The 20,878-nt window shown below is 40.0% G+C and overlaps 2 protein-coding genes across 2 annotated transcripts; one reads left to right on the top strand and one right to left on the bottom strand.

Moving 5' to 3' along the window:
• Nucleotides 1–2,825: 2,825 nt before the first annotated feature.
• Nucleotides 2,826–5,933, top strand: LOC308096426 (uncharacterized protein; the record flags this gene model as incomplete). Its single annotated transcript, XM_080443848.1, has 4 exons — nt 2,826–2,865; nt 4,060–4,169; nt 4,266–4,422; nt 4,512–5,933. 4 exons carry the CDS (start codon nt 2,826–2,828, stop codon nt 4,655–4,657), a joined length of 453 nt encoding a protein of 150 aa, XP_080299974.1. The 3' UTR covers nt 4,658–5,933.
• Nucleotides 5,934–14,252: 8,319 nt separating this feature from the next.
• LOC308096425 (cohesin subunit SA-3-like) lies at nt 14,253–20,656 on the bottom strand (the record flags this gene model as incomplete). Its single annotated transcript, XM_080443847.1, has 10 exons — nt 14,253–14,306; nt 15,510–15,627; nt 15,952–16,032; nt 16,315–16,561; nt 16,656–16,786; nt 17,273–17,401; nt 18,016–18,149; nt 18,663–18,764; nt 19,877–20,007; nt 20,566–20,656. The coding sequence occupies 10 exons, from the start codon at nt 20,654–20,656 to the stop codon at nt 14,253–14,255; spliced, it is 1,218 nt and encodes a 405-aa protein (XP_080299973.1).
• Nucleotides 20,657–20,878: the final 222 nt, after the last annotated feature.

The following is a 20,878-nucleotide window of genomic DNA, read 5'->3' as shown; positions in this document are numbered from 1 at the left end:
CCTTAATCCCAAGAGCGTTTTGAACCGTTTTTTGAAAAAAAAACAACAACAAAACAAGCTAGCTGTTATTTCGAAAACGATCGTGCAAACGACGACAGCACGACCGTTAACGGTAAACAGTAAGCAGATCTACAAGCTCACAACGCATCACGATGCATCTGGCGTCGCGTTAGTTAACAATACAGCATCAACCGTTGAAATAGCAGATCTACAAGCTCACAATGCATCGTGATTCGTGATGCATCTGGCGTCGTGTAATGACAGCAACGGTCGTTGACGTGTTGTGAGCTTGTAGATCTGCCATTTCAACGACAGCACGATCGTTAACGGTAAACAGTAAGAAGATCTACAAGCTCACAACGCATCACGATGCATCTGGCGTCGCGTTAGTTAACTGCTATTTCAACAGCAGTAGCTGTCATATTAACTATTTCGGTTAAACAACACAGGACAAAGATTAAGACGAGACCAGATCAAGTTGAGACCGCGTCTACTGTTGTCCTAGTAACAGCAGATGTTTTCCACGGTGAAAGAACACGTAGCTGTCCTCGTCAATGCCTGTTGTTTTTTGTTTTCATATCACAATGTCAAAACATACCGATCTGATTCTTGTTTGGATGAAGAAACGTCAGACAGACGAACACTCACGTTGCGTTGGGCGCTGGCTCTCCGTTGGTTTTGTTGTTGTTGAGAAACAGGAAGACTCTTTCCTGTGTCAGTCTCTCTAACAATAGATTTAAACGTTTTATAAATGCTACTATTCGCCATTGGAGTCATTGTGTGTAAGGTACAATATCTATTCAGCCCATTTAAAGCGTGGAAATAAACGCATCAATGAATACATAAATAAATAAATAATTGTTTATCCCCTCGGGGATTCGAACCACTCCCAATGTCAGCATTAATTCACCAGACAGGTGCTTACACCAGTGAGCCATTCTTCTCACAACAATTGCGTACCGTTAACAACTCATACAGTATACAACCAGCCATTAAAAAAACAAAACAGACATGGTCGCCAGATCAACTTGAGACCTCAAGTCACCACACTGATTTTATTTTACTGGTCTCTAACACACGGCTGTTTAGTACAGATTTGTTTCTCAAATATCTCACCATGATCATCTATTATTCATTATGTTATAGGCTACTTAGAAATAGTAAATATGACGCATGATAGGTTAGATAAACTGTTCGTTTATGATCAATGGTAGGCCTAATGATCAATGGTTATTTATATTGACCAGATCTGTAGAGGGCGCAGGTGAGTAATTTAATACTCACCTGCAATACATATTTTATTTTCTGCACAAAAAGTGTATTATACAGAGAAGGTGGTGTGCTGAGATGTAACCCACCGTGGAGAATAGTTTTTCAGCAACACAAAACAGCCTTTGTTTCGATGAGTAGCAAAATCGTTTTCTTTAGTTTTACTACAGTTGGAGACCTCGCACGGTAGTGGAATTTGCAGTCAATGGGAGGAGCACCGCTCCTAACGGAGACCAGAGCTCTAAATGGACATGCCTTGAAATGCCATTTTCTGTGCAGCGACTGCAACTGTATCTTAAACATACTATTTCCAGGTGATTAGATTACATAAACATTAGCTTCAATAATTTGTAGGACATTTAAAATTGACTGGTCAATAATCACGTCACTGTAATGTGGGGTTTCAGACACTTTTGGCCATATTTTCTCTATAATTGGTCATGTTATAAACAGTTTATCTAACCTATATCATGCGTCATATTTACTATTTCTAAGTAGCCTATAACATAATGAATAATAGATGATCATGGTGAGATATTTTAGAAACAAATCTGTAGTAAACAGCCGTGTTGGAGACCAGTAAAATAAAATCAGTGTGGTGACTGAGGTCTCAAGTTAATCTGTGACCATGTCTGTTTTGTTTTTTAATGGCTGGTTGTATACTCTATGATTTGTTTATGGTACCTATTTGTTGTGAAAAGAATGGCGCACCGGAGTAAGCGCCTCTCTGGTGTATTTATGCTGACATTGGGAAGAGTTCGAATCCCAGGAGGGAATGAACATTTATTTATATATTTATTAATTCATTGATGCGTTTATTTGCACGCTTTGAATGGGCTGAATAGTGATTGTACCTTACACATGTTGACTCCGACTCCAATGGCAAATAGTTGCATTTATAAAACGTGTAAATCTATTGTTAGAGAGACTGACACAGGAAGTGGTTGTCTTCCTTTTCCTCAACAACAACAACAAAACCAACGGAGAGCCGTCCACAACGCAACGTGAGTGTTCGTCTGTCTGGCGTTTCTTCACCCAAACAAGAATCAGATCGGTATGTTTTGACATTGTGATATGAAAAAAAACCGGCATTGACGAGGACAGCTACGTGTTTTTTTCACCGGGGACAACATCTGCTGTTACTAGGACGACAGTAGACGCGGTCTCAACTTGATCTGGTCTCCTTACAATTTGAAACACCGGCAGTAACCGAAAAGTCATCCACTAACAATTGTAGCCTCTAAACTTTTGACAGATCACGCTACAATCAAACATAATCAATAAAATAGCATTAAAATGACAGTTTCCCCCTGACCCCCCGGCCTGAGCATTATGAAAATAAATCAAACTCACCAGTTGTAGAGGAAAAAGCTGGAAAAAAGTCGATAAAACAATCTGTAGAAGTTCCTCTGGTTGGTGGTTCCGTCCGTTAGTGGCTGATAAAGCAGGTCAAGTGGCTGTTAAGCTCTGGGTAAATGAGACTGAAACTATGAAAATCTCAGACACATCTGACGCTGCTCGTCTTGCTTAACGATTTTATACCTGAAGCATCCCGCATGAGCCCGCCTCTGCTCGTCGCTGATTGGTCAGCTGTCGGTAAACAATTTCAAACGCTAGCGTAGTCGTGATGATGACATCATCGCGTAACGTAACAAATCGGTTACGTACGTGTGTTTATTTTTATTATTTTTGTTTTGATTTCGAATAAGAAAAGAAAAGACTCTTTCTGGTCATTATGTGACACATATACGTTTAGAGGAGAAAATATTAATCATTGAACTAAAACAACATTATCACGTATTTCCATCACCTGTGTGCAGTGATGGAAAAAGTACTCGCATTTCATACCTAAGTAAAAGTATCAATACTGCAATGTAGAAATACTCTGTTGCACGTAAAAGTCCGGAATAACAAATGTACTTGAGTAAAAGTACCAAAAGTAGAAAGTACTCATTATGCAGAATGTTTTCAGATGTCTAAAATGTATAAAATCTTTTGAAAATAGCTGATCTACAAGCTTGTGAGCTTGTAGATCTGCTATTTTCAAATGACCAAAATGTATATAGGGCTGAAGTGGTTAGTGTATGTTTTGTAATAATAATCAAAATCTACAAAGTAACAAGTAGCCTAAACAAGTTTTCAAATAATTGTAGTGGAGTAAAAAGTACAATATTTGCCTCTGATATGTAGTGGAGTAGAAGTAAAAGTACTGACAATTGGAAATACTCCAGTAAAGTAAGAAATACCTCAGAATTGTACTTAAGTACGTACTTGAGTAAAGTACTTAGTTACTTTACTCCACTGACAGTTTACGTGACATCACGTGTCAGAGGACATTCAAGACAGCCATTAAGCAACCGTTCTGATCTGCTGTCAAGCTACTTAATTAATGGGGATGTTGTGTATTGGTTTAGATCATAGAGTTATAATCTATCGATTTAGATCACATGACGAGAAAGGTTTACAGTCAGCATGGGGAAGTTGTGTGTGAAGTTCAGTTGTGTTAAGTAACTAAGTACATTTACTCAAGTACTGTACTTATAAGTACAATTTTGAGGTATTTTTGTTTTACTTTACTGCAGTATTTCCAATTTTCAGTACTTTAACTTTTACTCCACCTCATCTCAGAGGCAAATATCGTACTTTTTACTCAACTACAATTATTTGAAAACTTTAGTTAGCCTACTAGTTACTCTGTAGATTTTGATTATTATTACAAAACTTTGAAAATAGCCGATCTACAAGCTCACTCGCAAACATCTGAAGGCACATACTATACTGTCTCTGCAGCCACCCATTTGGCCCCACCAGAGAACATCGGGCTCCCATTGTCCAGCCTGAGTGCGCTAATCCACCTAGAGAGCCAGCTAGCTGAAGACAGCAGCATTGGAGAGGGCATTGTAAGTTTTAATTTGCAAACTACCGCAATGTAAATCTTCTCATTGTATTTCCATGGTGTTGGCTGTTTGTCTTAAAGATCTTTACTTTCATTCTAGGCCTTGCATCTAGCCACAAAGGGTGGGAAGGATGTGAAGGATGCCTTGTACAGAATGATGCCCTTGCTGATGACCAACGCTGTGGCAAAACAACTCAACTGGACTGGGTTCAAGAAGACGGCATTCAGCTCATTGAAAATTAAGGACATTGTGCATAGTAAGTACTGAATGATGTGGACTAAAATATATAGTAAATGTACAGTAAGTAATTTGTTCAATTTCTGACTTTGTTCTTTGTTATTCCAGGGGCCATGAGGTGCATTGAGAGCTGTAAGGGGGTGACCGAGGCAGCGTTCCAGGAGCAGATGATACGGTACCTCAAAGGAGCTTCGGATCGCGATGGGGGAAGGACTAAAGAGCCAGCCTCCTCCTCCCTCCTTCCCCCGCCTTGATCAAGCTCTGCAAGTGGGTTTGTGTCCCATTGGTACAATCGTAATTAACCCTGTACGGATTCACGCTCTAGTAAGGCCTGCCACTAATTCTACAACCGGGGACCTGCTCCCCGGAGTTTCTTTTATTTCGCAGGTCCATGGACCCCCAGCTGCGGCTCAAAACTGTGACTGCGGACCGGGCCTCTCCATGGAGCACGACCGTGGATTTCTACTACACTACATACACTATACCACTACACTATACTGTATATTATCTTAACATTCTTTTATTATACCATTATATACTGCATACACACTATTGTTGTACTATATTATATTATCATATACTATCTTACACTATTATATTTGCTGCTATTGTTATTGTTACTACTTGCACTGTATCTCTTTCTGTCTCTCCTCTGTCTGTCTCTCCCTCTCTCTCTCTTCTTTCCCCCGACACGGTCGAGGCAGAAGGCCGCCACCCTAGAGCCTAGGGTCTGCCTGACGTTTCTTCCAGTTAAGAGGGAGTTTTTCGTTGCCACTGTCGCAAAATTGCTTGCTCAGGGTGGGATGTCGGGTCTCTTCTCTACATGTAAAGTGTCTTGAGACAACTTGTTGTGATTTGACACTTTAATAAAATTGAATTGAATTGAATTGAATTGGAATGAAATGAAAGAGTGATGATTGAGCACAGCTACATGATAGGAAAGTCACATTGGCACCCAGGAACCAGCTGGCCCTGTGGCAGAGCTATAACTAGACCTGACATCACTCCAGCACATCTCACTTACACTGAGCCTATGGATTCAGTTTTCACGGAATCGCACAGGATTTCACAGAATTAACACATCAATGGAATTTGCACTTCCAGTTTCACTGCTCTCCTTTCTTTGGCATATTAATTGTATAACCATTTTTCACACATCTGTTGAAGCACATCACTTAGTGTGGGAGAAATGTACAGCTTGTATATCTGCTACTTTTGAACATTTAAAAAATATGTATCTTGAAAGTAATGGAAAGCTTTTTTGACACAACTCTTCTCTTCTGGGGGTCCTTGCATGGCCGCGGGGTACCATACCCTGTCATTTCAAGGACCCCCGGCCCTCCCTCCCCAGCTTGATATGAGTTTTACCTCTGGGGACCCCAATCTACACTATAACATTGTCAGTGTTAATTTAGGGAGCATCCCCGGACCCCCAATTTCAGAACCGCTGAACTAAGGGTAACTCATGGCAGTAGAACTTGCAGTAACACTGTGTATAGAGCCAAGTCACTTTGCCAAGCTCCATTTTGGAGAGCCTAGACCAGGTCAAAGTTTTGACCCCCATAACTCTGTCTCATAGTCTCTGAGAGTGTGCAAATGGAACCAAATTGACCCATTTGTATGCTCTCGGAGTTGCAGACCTGTAATGGTCCATTTTGAATGCCTTGAGAACCACTATCCTGGACTACCGATATATAAAAACAGTGTTTTATGATGACATTAAATTCCACGATACGGAGTCCCTTTGGTAAACAACAACATAGCATTTGTGTATATATGAAAATATATTTTAAATTAATAAAGTTTGTTTCATTATGGATATGTATTGCTTAATTTGTGTACCTTTTCTAATAAAACGAAAACAACAAAGTTAACATCTGTGCTGCATTATTACATTGGGGGTCTTCAGCAGGGATTTGGAGGGCTGTGTGCCAATCTTTGTTAGGTACTGTATTTATACATAACCACTTGAACCCTTGCCTCTCTATTGGGGGAATAGCAGATCTACACGCTCACAACGCCTTGCAGACATGTTGTGAGCTTGTAGATCAGCTATTTTTGGCAAAGAGGTTTGCTGGACAGGGATAAAGGAGCACCTTACAAAGTATGGGTTAAATGTCTGAACTATACACACTTAATATGAATACAATATCTAGGCTATATTAAAAAATAATCGCCCACCCAGGGGGGAGGGGGGTCGCTATATATGGGGATGGGGGATCATATACAACAGCGCCACGCTACTCTGCCGCTGGCGCGTCCGCCCGTCCCGCCAACGCTATGCTGGGTGGACGCTCGGCGTTGCGCACGGTAAACGCTGATCAAGGACGCCACGTGGAGACGTCGGGTCCCGACGAGCGGACGCTCCGGTCGGCGGGGCGTGGAGACGTCGTCACACTAGAAATCTGACATGATTTGCTACCTGGGGAGCTTGTAGATCGGCTATTTTATAAATATTTTTATACATTTGAAAAATGGGACATTCTGCATGATGAGTACTTTCTACTTTTGGTACTTGATGTCAATTTTGATGTCAATACTTTTGTAGGCCTACTTTTACTCAAGTAAATGTTTTATTCCGGACTTTTAGTTTTTCTACATTTCAGTATTGATACTTTTACTTAAGTAAAAAATGTGAGTAGGCTAATTTTTCCACCACTGGTGAAGTTCAAGGCCTTCTGTCTTGAACGGCAAAATGTGTTATCAGTTTCACCACTTTAACCCTACACACACGGCTAATTGAAAATAACAGATATACAACTTCACAATCCATCACAATGTGACAAGTTGTGAGCTTGTTGATCTGCTATTTAAAAATATATATATATTTGGAATATTATTATTGTGTGTGTGTGTGTGTGTGTGTGTGTGTGTGTGTGTGTGTGTGTGGGTGTGTGTGGGTGTGTGTCTCCTTTCCTATTATAGACAAGGAACTTGGATCAGTGTTGCCACATCTTGTGAGAGAAATAAGCAACCGGTCTAGGAAAACAAGCCCAAAAGAAGCCACATGACTCATGAGTAGGCCTACTTTAAACATCGGCTAATTGAAAATAGCCGATCTACTATCTCACAACGTGAGCTTGAAGATCTTGAGGATTTAAAAAAAACTTGCAATAAAATGTGGAATATTTGGAATATTTTTAAAACATTTTAACAACACAAATTAATGCTCCCTCCCTGTGACACAAAACATTTTCATGAAAATATTTGAGAACCACGGGTTTAAATAATTAATTTGTTTTGAAGCAAGCCTAAATAAACAAGTACACTTTAGAAACCAGCCCAAAAAAACCGCAACCCGCAACTAACAATTTTTACAAGAAACTTTACAGAAAAATAAGCCCAAAGTCGCTTATAATAAGCCGACATGGCAACACTGACTTAGATAAGAAGGAAGGGACGCGCTGGATGCCGCGCATGCGCCATGACGCTCATGGGCAGTATTGCCAGACTTTACGAGAGAAACAAGCAACCCGGTCTATGAAAACAAGGCCAAAATAAGTCAAATGTCTAATGTTGTTTTAGATCAGTGGTTCAGTCTGGTTCTCAAACATTTTCATGTCAAGGACCCTAAAATTAACATATATTTGGCCACAGACCACCCATCTGAAACTATTTTGAGCCAGGGACCCCTATACAAGATTTAAAATGTTCCAGATGTTTTACTTTTGTTTTTGAAAATAGCAGATCTACAAGCTCACAACGCAGGCGTGTTGTGAGCTTGTAGATCGTCTGTTTTCAAATATCTGATGTATATGGGTTAAAGTGGTTAAACTGAAGCAAGCCCAAATACACTTTGATTGATTGATTGAATACTTTATTAGAAGTTTGCAGAACAACAAAGCACATGAAAAGTACAGTTCAAAACAAGGTCAGCTAATAGGATAAAACACCCAAGAAAGCCATAGGCTTGTTTCAATTCGGGTCACTATAGACACTATACTTAGATTCTTAAGGGTGGTTGCAGGTTGTGTTTGTTTTTTGTTGGGGGGGGGCTTGCTTATAAAGTTAGGGGCTTGCTTATACAGTTAGAAGCAAGCCCCCCAAAAAACACAAACCGCAACTACTGTACCAATATTTATAATCAACTTTAGAGAAAAACCAGAGCCTTAAAGAGAGTTCTGACACTAGCGTCGACTCCCATTGTAAGAATGGAATGCGGAAGTGCTCTGTCTATCTCAATGAGATAGTTCCAATGTTTGGAACTATAGCCCATAGGAGCCCTCTTTGCGGCGAGATCAAAGCGTGTCGTTACTCTCTTTTCTACACTCTGAGAAAAACAAGCCCAAAGTCGCTTATAAAAAGCGGACATGGCAACGCTGCCCACTGATGGCAAACTCGCACCGGAAGTTCGATTAAATACCTGGCAGTGAATGAGAGCTTATGAACAAACACTATTTCGGAACGATTGCGACCTTTGTCATACAATCGGTTCAGGAATATAAAAGAAGACATATCACAGGTAGTTTTGTGATCACTGGTTTTTCGATGTGCATAGTACATCATTTTATTGAGGCATCTAAACGGGGGCAGGTATCGTTTCAGGCTATGTAGTATCGCGATATTTGGTTGTCAGACTGGCAATGTTGGACAGTCTCGCGATATTTTGGCACGTTCCCCGAGGAGCACCCCATAATATAACTGAGCACAGCTGCACCCAGATCACTCTAGCAATAGAATTCAATAATAAAACCCTAATAATTAAGTGTGTAAAACTCAGAAGCCTAGTGTCGTGATTTAATTCAGGCTGCACCAATCTAATTAAAGTAATAAGATAGGCAAACAGCTACTGTTTTAATGTTAGAAATTCGTGTACAAGAGTCAGGTAGTTAATTATTGTAGTTCAATATTATGGACAGGAGGTGGCGGTGTCGTACACACTACGCCTTAGGAATAAGTTTGGTGACTAATGCAAATTGCATTGATTCCCAAGCCACTGAACTGGAGTTGAATACTTCATTAACTATTTCATAATGTCATTCCATGAGATGGATGCAATTATGTTATTTCTGTTTTAAATAATATTACCTCTTAAAACTTCCAAGAAAACATGTTTTCCCACCTCAGGAATAAAAGCTTTTCATTGTCAATTCTGACAGGAGACATCTAATCTGCCCAACATCAAAATTGCTGTATATTAGCTTAGCCTGCACTATTGGTAGCATTATACAAACATTTGACAGTTTCTATAAATATATAGCAGCATGAAACATTGTAGAAAATGTATAGGCAGTCTTTGTGACTCCTACCATGGAAATCTCCCACAGCCGCTATAATGTTATGATGCTTTAACACTAGGGAATGAAGAAGAGTTCTATCCACATATGCATTATGTCATGCTTTGTAAACGTCAAGTCCACCACTTTCCAAGTCCATCACAGTAGATTTTCCACAAGGCTGAGTTTATTTCTTATGGATAACATGCTTTTTCATACTCCTCCCAAACACATTTCAAAACATACATAAATTGCCCCTGAAATCTCCTTTTTTTCCCCCTTCAGAAATATACCCGCATTTGAAAACATTTGCAATTCAGAAATTAATTATCATAATATAGTAACATCTACAGCTAGAAGACCCTCAGTCTTTGTTCCAAATGGAATATATATATAATTAAAACCAGTATTTCCTCACAGGATTGGTATACAGTCACACTACAAGGGGGCTTACATTGTGTATTCAAAGGAGGTGCTAGAGCAGTGGTTCTAAAAGCCTCAGGGTTCCTTGAGGGGGTCAAAACGGACCCTTACAGGACAGAGTTATGGGGTCCTTGACATTTTTAAGTTTGAGAACCACTGCTAGAGGAAAGGCCATGGGGTCACTATAATCAGTAGGGTTCATCCTGCATTCCACACATTTGAATTTAGAGATATATTCTGGACAACTGGAACTTTGGCCCAACAGTGTAATCATATGCGTTCTCTCTCCTGATTGGAAAACAATTGGTATCCTTCAAAATGTATTTTCAATGTTCTAAAGAACTGGAGATATGGGGGGAGACCCCTGTTATTGAACAGACATCTATAACAAAATACAGAGTATTTAACACTTATTTTAACTAAGAAAATATTTCAACTTCAAATATAATCTGGCACAATCAGTTGCACAATGACGACATTCCATTTCTTCATTTAACTCTAGGCCGAATTGACCTGAATTATTAGGGGTCCAAGCACCCGTCTTGTTTTTTCAACATACCTCACTCAGGTACACCCCACAGGACTCAAGCCCACTTCTGGTGGTCTGAGTTGTATACGGATTGGAATGATTTCTCTTTAAAAGTGCATGAGCATATAATAAATCACTTCAATATTACAATTTAGGCATTGTAGTAGAGAGACAGTGTAGTAGTGCCTCAAGAAACTAGGATGAAACGTTAATCAAGAACCTAGCATCAGCTTAAACAATATCAAAAATATTAATCTGTATACTGAAACTATAGGATACCAGGTAAAAAAACAACAACCTAGCATCCGTTTAAATAAACTGCTAATCTAAATTACATTCTTAATATTGTGGTCTAGAAAAACAAGCCTAATACAACTAACAAAAACATGAGAACGAATGACCAAAATCTTGGAGGCAGAAGGTGGCAGGAAGGGGTACAGGGAGAGTGAAGTGCTAGGGGGTGAGGTCGGCATGTGGAGCGTTGTCCCGAGGTGTGCTAGGGAATGTTCACCTTTCATGCCTTGGCTGATCTGAGTGTGCAGGAGGGGTTGTAGGGTTGGATCAGGCTTTGAAGGTAGAGGGTGCCATATTTCCTTGTAGGCCAACATCAGTGTTTTGTCATCTGTGTGGGCAAAATATACGTAAAGTACCAAATGTAAAAGTACTCATTATGCAGAATGTCCCATTTCACATGTTTGCAAATGTAGAAAAATATTTTGAAAATAGCAGAGCTCACAATGCGTCGCATCGCAATGCATTGTGAGCTTTAGATCGGCTATTTTCAAATTATCGAAATGTATATACAGGGCTGAAGTGGGTAATGTATGTTTGGTAATAACAATCAAAATCTACAAAGTTGCCAGTAACTAAAGTTTTCAAATAATTGTAGTGGAGTAAAAGTACAATGTTGGCCTCTGAGATGTAGTGGAGTAGTAAAAGTATTGCAAATTGGAAATACTACAATAAATAAAAGGTAATTCGTACTCGTAACTTGCACTTAAGGACAGTAATTAAGTACATGTACTTATTTACTTTCCACCACTGCTATACCCCGTTTAGTAGTGTAGTGGTGTGATGTGGTGGGGATTGGTTGGTCTATATGGCCATGCCATACCTTTTTGAACCACAAGGTGATACTGTAAACTTGGTTTCATAAACAACCTTCCATTCCCTCCCTGTCGCTTTCTCCTGTTCTATTCTTTCTTCTTGATCAGATTGGAGTGCAGTTAAAAACCCATACAATATGGTTAAAACCGGCAAAACAATAATATTTGTGTCTCTTCAGGAAAATGAATGACATGAATGACAGTCAAGTGGCAAATAGGGCCCTATATCATAGAAAAGTACATGTAATCCAAATAAAGATCAGGGGAGAACAGGGTAAGATGACCCACTTTTCATTTAAGTTGTCCTGGAAGCAAGGCAAAAATTAGATAGCAGTCAAATCTAAACATCTACCATTATTTCAGGATGGGTATTTAAATTAAGTGTAACTAAGCATCTATGACAAAGGACCATAAAATATGACTTCTCAATAAAAAAGTGGTCCTGTGGCTCAACTTGCCCCAGGTAAGGGGTAAGTTAACCCACATGATATTTCAAGTTTAAACTTGAACAATGAATGTAGTCACTTATCAAAAATAATGTAATAACACATTTCCCTTTTCCCCCCTCTAATTCTTTTTTTAACGGTTATTTAAACAATATAAAACCAATTAAATAAAGTTTGTTATTCAGAACCTTTTAATATTTGCAATTGTTAATACAATATTGAAAACTTAAAAAAGAGAAGCCTTGTAGCCTTGTAAGGCTGGGATGTAAAGTTGTGCATGTGGTGTATATATATATATATATATATGAATGAATGAATGAATGAATGAATGAATGAGAGAGAGATAAATGTAGATTTATTATTATTAGCCAGCTTGACCATGTCTGACAGAACAATTTCTGTTGTGTGTTCCCAGGTACACCAGCATATGAAATGCTGGAATCCGAACCAGACTGGGCACCGTCCTTAAACCTGGGCCATAGTAAAAATCAAGCCTTCAGGGACTGACCGTTTTGCCAGACAATCAAAGAGAGAACACCAAAAGAGAATCGGCACACCTCCAGCAGTGGATGAGACTGCACAGCTAGGGGCAGCACCCATGCCACTAGATGAAGATGGAGAAGAAGCAGCAGGTGCACAAGCTGCAGGTGGAACTGAGGTTTGCGAGTCTGTTACCCAGATGCAGGGAACAGGGAACTGAAGGATGCGCTTGCCAAGAGGAAGTGGGATGAACATTCCCTTGACGATAACAAAGCAAAGTACTACACCGGACTTCCAAGCCTTGCGCTTGTAATGGGTTTGCCAGAGCGTTAAATACTCTGGGTTAAATTGAACTGGTGGCTGTGGCGAACCAAATCTTGGTTCAATTTGCCCCACAGCCACCATTTTAGACAAAATTTACTAGAATAATACTTCGTGATTTGTGATCTGATCTGTGAAACATATGGGAGAAGAAGAAAAATAAGGAAACTTTTATTTCTGAGTGAGACCCTCTTCATTTTTAATGTTGAACGTTTTTTTTAGGACCAGAGTGCGGTGGTAACAGATAAACAGAAACAATACATTTGTCATCAAAAGGAAGAATTTTCACAACATACAAAATTAGGAAAATAAATTCTCAGGCAAGCAAGCCTCCATATGAACATTTGGAAGACAAACTGCAACACAAGAAGGGCTTAAAGGGTAAGACCACTTTGGTAGAGGTTTGGGTTGTGTAGTACCTTGCCATGATGTAACCCCAAAGGTGGGCAAGAAATCAAAAATAATTGCTCCATTGATTAGAAATTGATAATTCAAAATATGCTCCTCATTGACTTACATTGTCCGGTAAAACAGCTCTCTAAGTCACTCTTTTAGCACATAAATGAACCCAAACATAGCTGATTCAGGCAATATAGAGCATCACCAAACCCAGTACTGTTTGTTTTTTTAACAAAAATGTCAACTTCCAGTTGATTTTACTATTTGAAGATCTGGATCCGGATCTGCGGATCCAGTCCAGGTTTTCTACTTATTAAAAATGGCAAAATCAACAGGAAGTTGACATTTTTATAAAAAAAACAAACAGTACTGGGTTTGGTGATGTTCTATATTGTCTGAATCAACTTTGTTTGCGTTAGTTTATGTGCTAAAAGAGTGACTTTGAGAGCTGTTTTACCGTACAATGTAAGTCAATGAGGAGCATATTTTGAATTATCAATTTCTAATCAATGGAGCAATTATTTTTTATTTCTTGCCCACCTTTGGAGTTACATCATGGCAAGGTAACTACACAACCCAAAACCCTATCAAAGTGGTCTTGCCCTTTAACACAAAACAAGTAGGCATAAAACCTTTAGACTTTCTTCTTCCATGACAAACGTGGATTTAGCAAGAATTTAGCAAGAGTCATACAAACTCAACTTAAAATGTGGATTTAGCAAGATGAGTCAAACAAACGCAACTTAGGCCTGGTCACTATTTAACATGTAAGATGTCTCTAATGCACACTCAAATGTATTACAACAAACAGTAGTAGAGATTGGTTATATAACTGATATCAACATTGTGAACATTTTCTCCAAGTCTCCCAGGGGCTCCTGGTTCCAGGGCCCTCACTGCAGGACGTCTCGGGTTCTTCAGGACCCTCACTAGAACAGGTCCTCAAGGAAGCTGGACCTGGTGGAGGTTTGACGAGAGGATGGCTGCAGACCAAAGAGGAACAATTAGTTGTATAAAGCAGGGGTTTTCATACTTTTTCCATGTAAAGGATTCCCATATGGACTTTCATTAGGCCATGGACCCCCATATCAAATGACAATGACCTACAGACCCTGAAATGAAAAGATGTTTTGGGTTAAAAATAAATAAATAAGAACATAAAAACAAAAAAAAAGGTAATTGCAGATGTAATGCATCTTTGGTGAATGAAACTATACATTTCTATTAGTGTGTGTGTGTGTGTGTATATATTTTGTGGAGTTTCGCTGGGGAACCGCCTGACAGGTAAGCACCTCACTGAGGCGAGGCAGTGGGACAGGGCAGAGTACAGCCTAGAGGACAGTGCCCCAGCCTAGGCCGCATTATTGAGGGGCGGTATCTGCCAATCTACCTCCTCGCTCAGCCTGATTTGACGACACCTGCGCTGACTGGCTAGGTGGGGCCACACTATAAACACTCACTCACTCTGCCTCAGTCCCTACTGGCTCTCCTCGGTAAATGGACCCCCATGGTCCTTGGGGGGGTACCAGGGGACCCCAGCAAAATGTGTTAACGGCCGACACACACCAGAGAATGTGCACACACACGAGCCCCACACACGCACACTCGCATTTATAGATCCAATCCCATTTTAAAGCTTGCGTATGCACGGCTCGCGTTATCCACGCACCTGGTGTAGTCGGTATCATTGATATCAATTGTATCTTTCCAAACGCACCACGCATACGCGCGCTTTGAAAAGCCCGGTATAGTTTGGGCGTAATGTAGCATCACAATCATTTTAACCAATTTAACCATATTGTATTTTTTCACTATTCAAAAATAGCAGATATACAAACTCATAGCGCGTCATATATTTTTAAAGCGAAAACCTTCATTCAAATCTGCTTCTGGTGGTCCCTTGCACATTTTTTTTTAAAGATGGGGGTCCGTGGCCAAATACATATATCAAGGCACAAAAAGGTTTAAGAATCACTGCTTTATATGACTCTGCCCAACCTCCCAAGGGCGGACACGCTATCCATTAGGCCATTGAGCTGGTTTCCCCCACTCCTTTGGGGTATTTTCTGTCACTGTACAGTTGCACATAATATGTGAAATGTGTCCTCTGCATCTACCCATCCTATTTATTAGGAGCAATATACAGTATATGCACTAGTATATATTTACACACAGCCACGCATTACCAGTGTATGTCCACTGCCAGAGTTGTTATCGATGTCCTCAATTGTAGATTCCCCTTCTTCCAAATCTTCAAAGTCCTCAATCATAGGTTCCTCTTCATCTTCCTCAATCAGAGACAGGCTGGAAAGCAAAACACTAATCTGGCATCGATTGCTTGCTGACCACCCGAGTGTACGAAGAAGAAACCAGGATTTATTTATTTGTATCTCAATATGAAGAATTATTGTCTAAAATGACAGATCTTATTTTTGGAAATAATATTTAAATTTTTGGAATGACATTTTTAAGAATTGAAAACTGACAAGATAATTTAAAACACAGGCGTAAAACATTTTAGTGGTAGTAACTTTGAATGCAACTTAAGCCGTTCACCGACAACATGACATTTAAAGACAAGATTCAAGACATTTACAAGAAAGATTAGTGGCTAATGCCCCCTCTTACATTGTAACCATGTGGGAGTCCAGATCCCTGAGGTCTGAGTCACGTTGTTGTCTCTGGGTATTCACATTGCGCATCTGGGACCTGGGGAAAAAAAAAACATGAAAACACATAATATTAATTTTGCCTTCTTAAAAAAAAAAACGTCAGAAAATGCTTGATTTCATGGAATATCTATCTATCTATATCTACAGTATCTCTATATAATCACACACACTCCGGACTGTCTACTCTAGGATACATGACTCCTTTTAAGTTAATTATGTACTTATTGACAGGCCATTAACCAATTTCTCTTATATAATGCCAAAATATCTGCAACCTGCTGATCCTAGATACACTTCACTATTAAAAGAAAAAACATACCCCTCAGAGAACTCTTCTTCAGACTCAGGTTCAGAGATGTGTCCGTCTTTATCCAAGCCTAAGAGCATTGTTGACTCATGGTGGAGCACGGTGGAGCTAAAGGGTGGACTTCCCAGGTTGCTCGGCAATGGGCTACTGGAAGCCTCTGCCCCTTTGAGCAAAGTGGAGGTAAAGGTTGGAGTTTCATCGATGCTCGGGAATGGGATACCGCTCTCTGACCCGGAAGCTGACCCTGGAGGACTGGGTTCTTGGGGATAAAATGCCAACACAATGACTCCTATGATTATACATGTATATTATCCCATAAAAACATTATGACAAATCATGTTTCTCCATCTCACCTGGGCCGGTGGGCCTCCTGCGTTTCGGCTTCGTAGGGCTGGATGTGGAGGTGCTCAAGGAGCGATGGTACATTCTGACAGATGGCCAGGAGAGGGCAGCCTTGGAGCACTTGGCGTTAAGGATGGCAGTTCTGTTAGCATAATACGGCAAGAATGAAGTGAAAAAAATAATTTAAAAATCTTGGTTAAGAAATGTTATTTACATCTCTGTTAAAAGTAGTTACCATAGCACTTTGCAGCAAGTGGAATTAAGGAAAAGGGATTTAAGCACGTTTATATGTATAATTAAGCATTTTACAGAGTGGAGCTTTATTTGTAATCCCGTCAATATGCAAGTACACAGTGGAACGAAATGTCTTGGGACAACACAGACTTCTAATTCAGTGACTTCTGGATTTGTCAAAAAGGAAAGGACCTTGGATGATATTCACTGAGCATGTAAACGGTGTATTCAACTTTTCAAGCTACCCAGGTCTGTATTCAACTTTTAATAATAAAGTGACTGAAAACATGGGGCACATGGTAATGCAAGTCACTGTGATAATGAGTGTATAATAGAGTGTCCATGGCTTCGTTTGATGTAGCCGAGTGTGTGTGTTGTGTGTGTGTCTCCTCACATATGGGTTCGGTTCTGGGGGAGAACTTTAAAGCTGAATTCACTGAGGATCTCCAGAAACAGCAGCTTTGTGGGCTGGAGCCCTCCTTCCACCTCCTGTATGCCATGGAACGCAAAGCGTATACCCTCCCTGAAGTGCACGCACACGCACACGCACACACACACACACACACACACACACACACTTTGTCATTTCAAAGTAGAAAAGTGAGCTCCTCTGATTGCAGATCTCCGCCATGCCGGGTTGCCTATACAGGGCTGTGTCAATCGTGGGTTTTAGCTGTCAGGACAAGAGGAACCAACAGGGGAAAATAGAGTTTGTACGGCAGATGGTGCATTTTTTGCACCATCTGCCAAGTGTCCTCTTTTGGGGAATTTAGAATATGGTCACCCTACATGCAATTAAACATTAAAATTATGTCTGGAGGTCCTTGTAATTGTTTTTGTTCTCTTTCACATGTTTCTATGCTGTTAGATTTTTCACCTTGCTCATACTCTTCCTGTCCCCACTCTTTTTCTTTGTTTTCCCATTGTGAACATTAATGATGGAGGTTTCGCAAAAACGAATCAAAATAACCGATCTACAAACTCACAATGTGTCACGATGATGCGTTGTGAGCTTGTAGATCTTCTACTTTCGCTGAATGTTTGCCGCAGAACAAGGGTGCTAGGGTTCATGTGGTTAAGTCTCTGTGGAGAACATCCTCAGAAAAATGCAAAACAAGGACATAATGAGGGACTAACGTGTGCAGGGCCTGCAGTGGCTCTTGGATGCGTTGTAGGTTGACACCAAAGCTCATGGCAAGCTTCTTGGCCAATTCTATGATCTCTTCAAACTCCCTCCCAGCGTTCTCAGTAGGGTCCAGGTATGTGAATAGCTGAACACACACGCACACGCGCACACACACACACACACACACACACACACACACACACACACACACACACACACACACACACACACACACACACACACAATGAATTCAAACATTACACACATTTTGTACAGCACCGTCTGGAAATTCAGCTTGCTTGGATATTTTCCTCTGTATTGTAGTTTAATGTTGTATGAATATTATTTTACTGTATTTTGTAATATGACAGGGAAAATTGGTTGCTTCCACCTGCTTGCTTGATTTTGTTTTATATGGAGTGCCAGGTGGTTGGGATTTTTCACACGAGTCAACAGCAGTATTTAAAAGTAAATTTTAAAGATTGTGGAGACACAGTGAAACCCCAGCTACTTGATACTCTACTAAGCAGTGGTCCATATTGTCTAAGGTTGCGTTGTCAATACACGGTGTTCCATGTGTGAACCTCATACTTGGCACACACACACACACACGCGCACACACACACACACACACACACACACACACACACACACACACCTGCTGCAGGCAGAGACACACAGTCGTGGCACTCTCGACTGGATCGATGAGCTTGCTCTTGTTTAGAAGCAGTTTGATGATGTCACCAAAGTCATTATAGAACTACAGTAGAGAAGGAAAGGAAGATTGTCATTATTAATCCATTAAGACCGGGAAAGCATCTGTGTCATTTTTAGATTTCAGATCTACAAGCTCATAGCACCGCTGAGCTTGTAGATCTGCTATTTATTTATTTTTATCTTGAAAATGTGTGCAAATCTTTGGGGAAAAAAATAGAAATATATATATATATAATATATATATATATATATATATTTATAAAAGGTTTGAGAACCACTGACATAGCAACATACGTTTTTTTTTCAGAAAATTGATAGGATTTAGACGACATTTTTCTAACTTTTTCATGTCAAGGACCCCCAAAATGATATGTATTTGATGGCCGACCACCCCATCTCAAAATATTTTGTTCCAGGGACCACGCCCCAGAAGCAAAGATTTATGTTAAAAAAAATTACCTTTAAAAATATGTATATATTAAACAATTTGCACAAATTTAAGATTTAAAAAAAAATAGCAGATCTACAAGCTCATAGCGCAGCACTCGGTGCCGTGCTATGAACTTGTAGATCTGCTATTTTTGAATAGCCAAAGTATTAATGGTTCAAGTGGACACAATCTGGCTTTATTTTACCAGGCACACTTGTAATTCTAGTTTCTTCACCTGTGTTTATTTTGTTGTGCTGCTGCTTATCATATAAAACATTATTTTATTAGTCTTATGTTGGATAATTCTCTGTGTAAAAGATCTGTTGACTTCAATTAATCTCACAGCAGGAAGATTTTCAAATTTCCACTGGATTACAGTGTCAACTAGATGTCTAAATGTAAAAGTATTATTCCCATATCATTGTCAACTTCGGTTTATTTCATCCACTGTTCTTTTGACTCATTTGTTAGCGTCCTCACTAGTTCTCACTCCCCTCCTCTCAATCACAGCTTCCTTCATTCCTTAATTAATTCTCTCACTTACTCCCCCTCGTTAACTTTTTGTGTTAATACTTTTTTTGTTGCTTTGTTTATTTCCCACTGATCACATCACCATTCTAGTATTGAGAAAGCTGGTTTCCAATTTCAAAGGTCAATTACATTGCATATAGAAGAGGACTCATGTAGCACAGAACATATCAGTTGCTTTTTTGCATTTTCTCCACCTTGTCATAATACTTGAAGACATCTGTGGCAGCCTTGAGGTCCAGCACTCCGAAGAGGATCAGTTTGCAGTAGCCAGCCAGCTGGTTACGTTTCCGTTGGACAGCGGCTAGCTTCACTTCCTCTGACTCATCTGGTAGGGGAGGATAGAGAGACTGAGAGTGAATCATCAGAGAGTTGCAGATTGGGCTGCAGTTTTCCTGACAGAGAGAAACAACACTGGTCAATATTGGTGATGAACCGTGTAGCCCTACTGCAGTTGTAAGCATTGTCAGCTGAAGGAGGAAAAGATGAAGGCGAGTGAGAGAGAGATGGTCGAAGTAACAGTGAGAGGTATGAGGAAGTGATAAGCTTTGAATATATAAATAAATATATAGAATGGACATTTCCATTCATAGCTAAGCTCTGCTTCCATGTCAAGCACAAAGAGGAAGTAATCCATCCATTGGGGCCTTTGCGATTCGGTTGTTTGATTTGTAATAAGCGTCATTCAGTGTCCCAGAAAAATATGAAGTAGAGAACTACCTATACTTTACATACATACAGTATGGCTTAGACTATCAAGTTAAAAGGAAATGATGTGTTCAGATTCAAATGTGTTCAATCTGTCAACAAAATATATAAAACAATATAAGAGAAAAAAGAAAGCCGTAAACGGTCATGGAAGGCTCTGTATTACACGTGTGCGCACCATCATACTCGTCGTCTTCGGTGAAGATGAAGTCGACGAGGAAGCCAGACATCTCAGTTTGGAGGGTTTGAGGGCAAGAACAGCTCGGCATCTTGAGGTCTGCCTGGGAACGAACCGAATAACCGCTGTACAGCACTAACAGGTCACACAGCAGTTCAAAGGCCTGGAGAGGACAGCACACACACACACACACACACACACACACACACACACACACACACACACACACACACACACACACACACACACACACACACACACACGTCAGTCAGGCTCTTACAGCCTACTGCTATTAATGAATGACTTGTTTATA

This window comes from Gymnoscopelus braueri (assembly GCF_963280865.1).
Source record: "Gymnoscopelus braueri genome assembly, chromosome: 12".
NCBI classification, from domain to species: domain Eukaryota; kingdom Metazoa; phylum Chordata; class Actinopteri; order Myctophiformes; family Myctophidae; genus Gymnoscopelus; species Gymnoscopelus braueri.
Note: the sequence above shows the minus strand (reverse complement) of the source record. Positions and strands in the feature narration are given on the sequence as shown.